Genomic DNA, 10,218 nt, shown 5'->3' with positions numbered 1-10,218 from the left:
CTCCAGACACCGGATGACTGCCTCCTTCCAGTCGAGGTTGGTGGTGTCTGGGAGCTCCGCGGGGCGATGGTAAGTAATCCCGATCCGGAACAGCGTCACGAGGGTTTCCCCCTCGAGAGAGCTGGCAAGGGCGAGCGGCACGAAAGCCCTCGCGTAGATAATCGGGTCGGGGTTCGCCTGAGCCACAGCGATTAACCTCGCTCGTTCCTCCATATGAGTGGGGAGAAATGAACGGCAAAACAAAACACTTTTAAAAATGGGGAAAAAAACGGGGGAAAAGGCGCCGCTTACTTTCCGTTAGGGTCTGCTGTTCTGTCACTGTCACTCGGGGAGGAAGGAACGAAGGAGCGAGGAGACGAGGAGTAATACAAATCAAAAGGGTTTAATGAGGGTAACGCTCGGAAGACAGGGAACACTGGAGACATTAAGCAGACAGAATGACATTTAACAGCAGACAAAAAACACTGGGAAACACAGGGTTTAAATGCACAGATACCAATGGGACACCTGGGAGCAAATGAACTAATTAATCAAACACAGCTGGACACAACTGATAACCAATGATGACAGGACACAGGAAAAACCAAATAAGGGCAACAGGAACATACACGTGACAAAACTAGGTTTATCAGTGTTTAAAACGGTTGTGCTGTTTAATGTGCTGGGGTTTTTTTTCAGGATTTTTGGGTAAATATAAAGTTCTAAAGAACAGTATTTATTTGAAATTGATTTTTTTGTAACATTATAAACAGGATTTTATAATTAACTAAACTTAAACCTTAAAAAAACACACCTTTTGTTTCCTGAAATAAAATACCTGAACTGAAATAAAATAAAAATTAAAATTTCAGCTGCTTGCCAAGGCAACATTTTAGTTTAACTTTATGTACTAAAATAACTAAAACTGAAATAAAATTAACTTAATAATAAACAATATACTAGACATAGTTAAAAACTAGTAAGAATGACAAAAACACAAAACAAAATTACTGAAACTTCACTAAAATTAAAATAATAACTGAAACTAAAATAACACTGATTATAAATGTCTTTACTGTCACTTTTGATCAATTTAATGCATACTTGCTGAATACAAGTATCTATCTAAAAAACTCACCCCTAACCTTCGAACAATTGTGTACTTTGAAAGATTTTGACTTTATTTGTGAGTAATTTGGACCATGTTCTATACTTGTTTGTTTTATTCCTTATATTTTACATTTTGTTCCCTCTGACCGTATGCAGGGCAGGCCTACTCACTGATATGTTTCTGCTGCATTGCAGAGGTGCAACGGGGCATTGCCGTCGACAGCAAGCAGGTCTGGATCAGCCCCGTGGTCTAGGAGCAGGCGCACACAGACGTGATGGCCTCCTGAACAGGCATCATGTAAAGCTGTACGGCCGCCTGGGTCTGCATCCACCTCTGCTTCCCTAAACAGCAGCTCCTCGACACAGCCAGAGTGCCCCCTGCTGGCAGCCAGACGCAGTGCAGACGTCTGCTTTACTTTTGAGACAAGAGTCCACATTCCTGCAAAAGAATGAGAAGAGAGAATTCACCCAAATACACCTGATTGCATATGTTCGTGTTTGTCATGGCTGTCTATAAGGGTCCTACCCATTTCTGGGGCCCACACCATCTCCTCATGTACTGTCTCCATCAGTGCATTCACCATGCCTGGATCTTTGAGGATGGCATACACTCTCTTCATATCTCCACACATAAAGATGTTATGGATGGCTGCGTCTCTGCACTGTATTTGTGGTGGTGGAGCACGTACTGTCTGGATTCTCTCGTTTCCGTGTCGGAGCCTGGGGGCGGCGGGTAGTGGACGTCTTGCCATAGTCCTCCTGTGTGCCAGTGCCCGCCTGGCGTCCTCCCAGTCCTGCAGCTCCTGCTCCAGCCTTAAGGAGCGTAGAGAGGCAGAAGTGAAGGCAAAAGTGTCCCGGGACATCCCAACAAGAGCTTTTGTGTTTAGAAGCGTCCTAGAGTAGTATGCCTAGAACAAAAAGTATTGGCACAGAAATTGTGGCCTTGTGCTGTAGGAGTGTTAGTAAAGCAGCATTGCTCAGCAGGCATAACCTTTTCCAATCAGCCATAGGGACACAGTTGAGTAAGTAAAACTCCTATGTATGGTACCTACCCAGCAAGTTTTGTTCCTGAGTTGAAGGAACAGACTAATAAATCACATTAATAACATGCAATAATAACACTGAGAACAGTGTATATGCTCTAAAGATAAGGTCTTCCTACCTCTAACGCTTTTCAAGTTCCTCCTGTTCAGGCAGTACTTCAATAATCAATGATAAACTTGCTTAAAACATTTGTTTGGTATGTATAATGGTCAATGCTCGAAATATTTGCTATATCTGTTAATAAAACGACCGCTGTCCCTTCAAGAACGAAGTTGCCTGTCACAAGATAATGTTGACCTGACACATGGTGGAGCTCTGGGTATTAATAGACTAGAATGTGGAGAATGTGAGCAAACATGTTCCTGCACTAGCACGACATCGCCTGTAGGTGGCGCATCAAATTATTGTTTTCAAAACAAAACATTACCTGCTGGGCCAGATAAATTTGGGGTGTCATGGTTCTTGAAAATTCAGTACTCAATCACTGCTAACTATTTTATGCATTCACCAGAATAATACTTACTATTATACTGTATTACATTTATTATAACTATACAATTATTTGAATGCTGTTTTTGAGTTTGTTTTTTACAAAGCCTGTGGAAAACTTAAGATGAGTGACTTGGCATGCTATTGCACTTTTGGTTTATAAGATTTTTATATTAATAAGGAACCATTGAACGTCTAAAAGTACGTAGCATGAATAAAATCTTGTTCTTGGGATGTGCAAAACCCTAATTTTATTTTATTAGTTTATAAAAAATACTTTGTTGTGGCTGACCCAGTTTCTTTTTTCATCTACCCATAAACGCTGTTTTTAATGACTGATGTTTTTTAAAAGGCAAACTAAGACGTAACATGGGACATAAATAATTTATAAAAATAGATTAGATAAATAACAAAAAAAATAATACACTACATAATAAATAACTAATACATTAGGTGCACGACTTTTACTCATGATTTCCCAGTTTGCATGCGGCTCAAGTCATAAATACTCGGTAAAGGCGCAATTTCTCATCTTCTGCGTCCTTACTTTCACTTTTATTTCTCATGTAAACGACACCAGGCACTAAGTCAAAGAAATTACTCTTTAAGAAAAGGTAATCCTCTATTGTAAAGGAGAACAGAGCGACGAAGTGTTGATATCGATACACACAGGTGGAAAAAAATAAATACTTTACATAATCAAATTAAAAAACAACAGTGTAACTGAGTCTCTTCTCACGAACTCTGTTGTTAGTTACACTTCCTGTGTGCTCGAGCTCCGTACTACACAAACGCTGGACAGGACAACGACTTTCATGTCCTTTTGTTTATCATAATGAGGAAGGTAGTGACTGACAAAGCTGAAAAAAGATGTTTCGATATTTATCTGCTCAAATTTGCTTGTTTGGTGACGCACTAATGTACCGCCCTTATCTACTTTTGTTTACTTAGAATCAGTGTTAATAGGTGGCAGCCCTGAAGGATGGCAGAGGAAGGCCGCGCGGTGTGCGTTCACGGTTTGCCAACAGACGTGGACCATGAACGGCTCCGGGACAAACTACTGATTCACTTCCTACGCCAGAGGAACGGAGGAGGAGAGGTCGTGTCAGTCACTATCATCGGTCGGACACCTCTGCGTGCCCTCATCACATTTGAGGAGAGCAGAGGTATTTGCATGGTTATGACTGATGACTGCTGTTAAACATCAGAGTAAATGGTGTAAATAGATGAATAAATGGATATTGATGAAATAGCTAGGAAGAGTGAAAAATTTAAGGGGGTCTGAATACTTTCCGTACCCACTGTATATATATTGTGTGTGTGTGTGTATTTACACAAATAGTTGTTTTTGCAGAACAAATGCTGAGTAAAGTTGAATGTCCAAAAAGTTTATTATTCAGTATTATAATGTAATAAAACTATCTTTCTTTCTTTCTTTCTTTTCAGAACCATAAAAACAAATTATTGAACTGAACAGCTGATTTATTTAAGCAATAGAGTAATCCACAACATGCAGGATTACTGTCATAAAAAGACATATTTGTATCTGGTTGTATCTGGCACACATTACCCAGATACCAATTCATGGCTATTCATAAGCAAAACACTTTACATGGTTTTATACACTGAAATTTTCCAACATTGTTTGATACTGTATATATTTTAGTACATGGATATGTTTGCATTGCCATTCACTTTTGGTATTTTTACTTTTTAGAATAAAATGTTGACACATCTTACTCCATTTCTGGTGCATACATTGAATTTCAATGCATTTAAATGTCATTGCCAAAGTAGCTGGTAGTTGGAAAAAATCCAAAATGCACTGATTGTCAGCCAGACAGCTGGCATATACCTAATGAAGTCTCTGGCTCTTGCTAGCCGATTGGTCTGCCAAGGCCAAGGCAACATTTTAGTAGTGTAGTCAGTTTGTTGATAAAGTGTATGTGTGGGGGGTGGCCAGGTTGTGACGGGGTATTCTTTATGTCCTGTCAAGCCTGATTAAAAGTGAGTGAGTTTTCACTGTGCTTGTGTGTGTGTGTTGCAGCAGAGTCAGATAAGTGAGAATCAGTGTCTTTGGTGAGACAGAGAGAAAATGAGAATTGATACTTTTATTGACCAGCCATTATGAAAAATTTACTTCCATCTGTGTGTGCAAACATCTTAGTTGTTAGTGTGCAAACTGCTGAGCCAGTTTTTGCCTCTCAAATGAGATTGATCTTCTCTTTCTGGTTTTATTTAGTGGTCCAGACCGTGCTTCGTCATCATCCTCACATTTTACAGCTGGATGGCATAAAATATGAACTCTCCCCGAGTCTCCCAAGACAAGAGTCTATGAGTCTAAATAAGGTTTGCTGACCATATAACTTATTAAAAAAATACAAGTTCCATTTCCCAATCGTATCTAGTGTAGTGTTCATTTTGTTTTGACAGTCACACAGCTGATGCTCTTGCACTCCTTCAGGTGATCCTCGATATGACTGTGACTATGGATTGCAGTCAGCTTCCTCGGGGTGCAGAGACTCTGAATGTGCTGCGCAGTGAGTTTCCAGGTCTACGTACGCAACGTGGCTTATTACAGGACACGTGCACCTTGCAAGGCAGCTACTCTGATTTTCAAGGCGCCTTTCCTTATATGCAGACGTTATTTAATCATCACCTTTCAAAAGCCGAATATCCTAATTTTAGTGGAGACAGAGTTCAAAATCTTGAGAAGAGGGAAGACCTTGCAAGTGTAAAGAAATGGGCCAGCTTCGCATCGCAGTCACCAGGAAATGTCAGCTCTATATCCACGGCAGGTTTAGGACACTACGGACTGCAAGATAACAATGAAGCTCTCACTGGACGCAGTACTCGGACTAAGAAAAGCAAAATGGAGGAGGGGGCAGAGTGCAGGATAGATGAAGCTAATTTGGAAGATCTTTCAATCATCATGGAAGCTGATGCGTTTGCGTACCTGCAGAGCATTAAGGAGTACAAGCAGATACTGTGTCTTCATGGAGTGCAAGTGGTTCATGTTACATCCGAGGGGGTCACCACCCTGTACCTACAGTCAGAGGTCCCGACCGGGTCAGGGGTTAAACAGAACATGCATCAAGCCCATAAGGAGCTGAGGCAGCTTTACCAACAGTTAGAGGGTTGTCTGAGAAAAGACCAGATTCAAAAGAGTGCTCTTTACATGCCAGACGGACTGACTTCAGCATTAAAAAAGGTGCAATTAGTACTGCCTAATGTTCTGCTTAGCTATGACCAGGATAGCATTTATATAGTTGGGGAGAAAAGTGAGGTATCTCAGGCCAAACAAATGCTACTGCTTGGGAGGGAGGAAGACGTGATGCCGAACTTGACAGAAATGCCACCATCCTCTTCCAGTTCTCCATCAGCATCCCTTGAATCCTTGGAGAGAGAGCAACAGGTTAAGAGAAAAAGTGAAGTACACACTCCAGTGCCCCCTAAACTGATCGGCTCTAGCACTGAACGAAAAGGAGAGGTTGGGAATACAAAAGAATACAAACTAGCGGCACGGTTTAAGAGCTCTGGGCTAGGAGAGATAGGTGGAGACATAAGGAGTTTCACGGCTAAAATGGACATGCTAATGTTAGACCCAACACCACCCATTAGGTCTTTGCTTGGCACTGCAGGCGTACTCAGTAATGAACTGACAGGGGAAGGAATTGAAACATTCAGGATGACAAGTCCAAGCTGTAGAGAAGAGGATGTCCTGTTTAAAAACCAAGACCCGCTATCTGTGAATACATTTGGTGGAACCACCTTCAACACATCCAAGGCCAAACCAACTACTCCCGCTGTACTCACTTCAACACTGGCCACAGGAGTCAAAGTTTCAGTAAACACAAGTGTGAATGCCCTATCAGCCAGTAATGCTGAAGTGAAGACAGCTGCTCCCTCCTCAACATCACTGCCCATTTCCAAATCCCCCTTAAGAAGAGCCAATAGTTTCTCAAGTCGGCCACACCTAAAAGATCAGGTGAAAAATAACCAGAAATCAGCTAAGCCAATGATTAGTGCATATGCCCATCAAAGAGCAAGATCCAATAGCCTCAGTGGCGGAAAACCCAATGACGATTGTCAGATTCCTACAGTAGAAGCAGAACTTACTGTGTCTTGTCTGATGTGGAGCTACATGAAGGAGGTCTACTGCAACCAACTGGACTCCATGAAATCTGGCTTGCAAATGACTGAGAAACAAGCAGGCAAAAGTGAGATGAGCGTGACACTGAAGGGCACAGATTCATCAAAGGTTGGAGAAAGTCATCGGCAGCTTCAGAATCTAGTGGCTTCGGTAGCCAGCGACTTTTGCATTCAGGAGTTAAGTTTGACAGGGCTTGGCATAGTTGAAAAAGATAAACTGTTTGAAACCTGCTGCTTGAATGTGCGGTCACGTTTTCGCAAAGTCATCTTGCACACCATGAAGAACAGCATTTACTTGCTTGGCCCAAAATTGCTCTGCTCACAAGCCAGTGATATATTTAAGGAAGTATATCCTGGGCAGCAGTCTCCTTCCTTACCACAGATGAAGACCTTGCAGGAGGGTATAGATCAGGGAACAGCCAAGTCTTCTTTGGGCATATGGTCAACAAAAGCTGATCACTATAAGTCTGAACAAAGACTAAATGAGCTTTCTTTTCAGGATACAAGTCAAGTGGTTCAGTCTAACAGCAGTTGTGGAGGTCAGTCAACCAAACCAAAAACGGCTACATTGGAAAGGTTGGAAAACCCTAGATCTACTAAGGATGAATTAAGCAAGACAAATGCACTAAGCCAATTTGTTAAACCCAGAGAAGACGCAACAAGACAAAAAGATGATGGGCCAACTTCTTTACCACTTGAAGCACACAAAAAACAAGATACCTCAATGACTTTGAAACAGACCAACCTGCTGTCACATACTGCTTCAGAGCAATGCATGTGCGGAGCAAATAATACAAATGTGAAACGGACCACCTGTGGTGTCATCCTTTGTTCTGACTGCCTACAACTGCATAAGTACTGCAGAGTGTGTGGAAAAGAGGAGATGAATACTCAGAAGAAGGTGCTGGGGGATCTGGTTCAAAGTTGTAGCTCAAAAGATACACAGCAGGAATATCAGACTCGAGAGCAGCATTCAGGACAAGAGGACAGCAAAGAACAAAAGGGCATCAAAGGCACTATGAGATGTGTGGAGATGACTTTGAATCTTCCAGGCTATAACAAATACACAACGGCCAAGATCACATACTGCATATCTGATGGCATACAAGGGGTATTATACAATTTATTAATTAAAGCATCCAAGACATATTGCTTACTATTGTGCAAAATATACAAAATATTATTATAATATAATATCGCCTTGTAATTTCATTCTTACACATATCTTCTAGGACAAGGATCCCTGTCCTGGGTCACCATTTGAGGGTGGTCAATTTGTGGCTTATCTGCCACTCGACCCAAAGGGTCGGAGTTTATTGCCCTGCCTGGAAAAGGCATTTAATCAAGGCCTAACATTTACTGTTAGTTCAAGCAAGAAGGCTAGTGGTGATGCAAAAGTAACCTGGGGCAGGATCCCCCACAAGACCAGGGTGGATGGAGGGAAGAGTGGGTGAGTCCAGATGCTAAGCTGAACAAACGCTAAGCTTGCAAAGATAATTATGCCATGGCTGGTGGCAAAGACATGTTAATGTGTGATTTCTATGATTTTAGAGAGCACTAATTATCTAATTACTTATGCTTTTCTAATACTTTTAATAATAATTTTAGCAAGGATGTGTTGATAGTTAGCTTAACCACAGGGGTGTTTGCCCCAACTACAGTGTCCACAAACTAGGATCTCTTTTGTAGTAGAGAGCAGCAATTTTGATTGTTAGGTAATAATCTGTTAGGATTGTATTCATGGGTTTCAGTCACGTGACTTTTTTGTTGCGGCCGCCATCTTTAGGACCTTGCGTAGCCTCTCCTTGGTAATCGGAAACCAAAGTAACACTTCACCAACAACGGAAAACTAGATACTTTAGGATTAGATCCTTATTTACTGTCAAGCGAACTGCTGACTCCACTAAAGTCTAGTGAAAACTTACCAACTTGACGTTTGCTGATAGGCTGTTTACATCTTCCTCATACACAATCCCTCTCCATACACTCGGGCCATTTTCAGTTAAATTTTCACCTGCTGGAGATTTGTCCATCGGCCCGGATCCATCTGCAGCACCCGGCCTGGATGCTTGCGTACTCACTTTCAGATTCTGGGCCGAATCAACCGGACCAGATGCGACAGCCGTAACTTGCCGACACTCACGGGACTCGGCCCGTTGCACAGCACACCAGACTTAGCACAGCTGCATTTCTATATCTACTCGGTACTGTTCATTAATATTTCATTTAAAATTAATAACGTTACCTAGACAAAACGTTTACTTTCATTTTAATTATATAGATTATAACACATAAATAATATGACTTAACAAATCTATAAACATCTCATTATTATGAAAGCAATTTTAAAGTCCATTAAATAACTAGCTTGACCAAGCTGGCATGAGGAAAATGTATTTACAAAACAATTTATTTACAAAACCATGCAATTACAGCAAAAACAGCAGTTATACAATAAGTGTAAATAAAATATTTAAAACATTTTGCAAAATTACCCATGCATTTACTTGAATGAATGAGGCATTTATATGTACACTTGGACTGTAACATTTAATAAAGGTTAAAACATTAAAAATTTAAAAGGTGTTTTGAGAAACACATTGGTAAATGGCAAAGTTTTTGAATTAAACATTTTGTACTTGGTAAAATAATTGAAATAATTATTACCTAACTGTTACTATGAATAATTTTTAAGGTAATCAGTGAATACTGTTCTTGGTTGTTGCTCATTGTGGGTCATTGTGCAAGTTTACTCAAAAATGAAAATAATTTACTCCCTTTATGTCGTCTACACGTGACAAACCTGTTGGTTTTGATTACCAGTATTCTTTAAAGTATCTTCTTCTGCATAAAAACAAAAGTCAGGGGTTTGAAAAAAAAATTAGGGGGAATTGAGGTAATAATGTAAATGATGACAGAATTCTGGGTTAACTGTACTTTTAAGTAAATTGGTAGGAAACACTTTTCACTAGTTATCACTGTGCAGAAAAATAACAGTGAATGCCACAATAAAATGCTTGAAAAATACACATTCAATAGATCCATAGCTTCCTGTTGGTCAGTTTGTCTCCTCAGTTAAGATTCCCCCCAATTATTGCAGAAAACATTATATTACATAGTATAATCATGCTCAGTGCAGACATGTACTTGAACTTACTTTCTCATGGACTCTAACTGCTCCTTGCTAGTCCAGTCAGAGAAGTATAATAAAGATGAAGTCTACTGTCTGACTCCAAGCACTGCTCGCTGTTCACAGCTGTCTGGAGAACTTCTGCGATGACACTTCTCTCGGTTACTACAAAACATTGTTAAAAGACATTTGTGGCACATTTAAGAGAAATATTCAGTTATTCCTGTATGCTAAGTGAAGAAGCAACTAAAGTAGCAACAAAACTGTGATTCTGTGTTTTGTTGTAGTCAGTTACATGTGTTTTGGCAGTGGTG

General features: G+C 40.5%; 2 protein-coding genes and 1 long non-coding RNA gene across 3 annotated transcripts in view; 1 reads left to right on the top strand and 2 right to left on the bottom strand.

Annotated features, from left to right (window-relative positions):
* Positions 1-2,434, bottom strand: part of LOC107689112 (ankyrin repeat and SOCS box protein 16-like) — a 13,931-nt gene extending 11,497 nt beyond the window's left edge. Inside the window, exons 1-3 of the mRNA XM_016487019.1 lie at positions 2,252-2,434; positions 1,616-1,997; positions 1,261-1,528 (exon numbers count right to left, since the gene is read on the bottom strand). Coding sequence (XP_016342505.1) covers positions 1,261-1,528; positions 1,616-1,952 — 605 coding nt within the window. The 5' untranslated portion in view covers positions 1,953-1,997; positions 2,252-2,434. The remainder of the gene's footprint in view (positions 1-1,260; positions 1,529-1,615; positions 1,998-2,251) is intronic.
* A 679-nt stretch (positions 2,435-3,113) lies between these two features.
* LOC107689081 (uncharacterized) overlaps positions 3,114-10,218 on the top strand; it is a 29,008-nt gene continuing 21,903 nt past the window's right edge. Inside the window, exons 1-5 of the mRNA XM_016486986.1 lie at positions 3,114-3,466; positions 3,574-3,788; positions 4,865-4,971; positions 5,087-7,885; positions 8,007-8,224. Of these exons, the coding sequence (XP_016342472.1) occupies positions 3,605-3,788; positions 4,865-4,971; positions 5,087-7,885; positions 8,007-8,224 (3,308 nt within the window). The 5' untranslated portion in view covers positions 3,114-3,466; positions 3,574-3,604. The remainder of the gene's footprint in view (positions 3,467-3,573; positions 3,789-4,864; positions 4,972-5,086; positions 7,886-8,006; positions 8,225-10,218) is intronic.
* The window catches only part of LOC107689082 (uncharacterized), a 20,302-nt gene continuing 19,633 nt past the window's right edge, over positions 9,550-10,218 (bottom strand). Inside the window, exons 2-3 of the long non-coding RNA XR_001634300.1 lie at positions 9,932-10,069; positions 9,550-9,618 (exon numbers count right to left, since the gene is read on the bottom strand). This is a non-coding gene — a long non-coding RNA (uncharacterized LOC107689082). The remainder of the gene's footprint in view (positions 9,619-9,931; positions 10,070-10,218) is intronic.

Source organism: Sinocyclocheilus anshuiensis, unplaced genomic scaffold (genome assembly GCF_001515605.1).
Source record: "Sinocyclocheilus anshuiensis isolate Anshui unplaced genomic scaffold, SAMN03320099.WGS_v1.1 scaffold653, whole genome shotgun sequence".
Lineage (NCBI taxonomy): Eukaryota > Metazoa > Chordata > Actinopteri > Cypriniformes > Cyprinidae > Sinocyclocheilus > Sinocyclocheilus anshuiensis.
The sequence above is the reverse complement of the archived record's forward strand: the minus strand, read 5'-3'. Positions and strand labels throughout refer to the sequence as shown.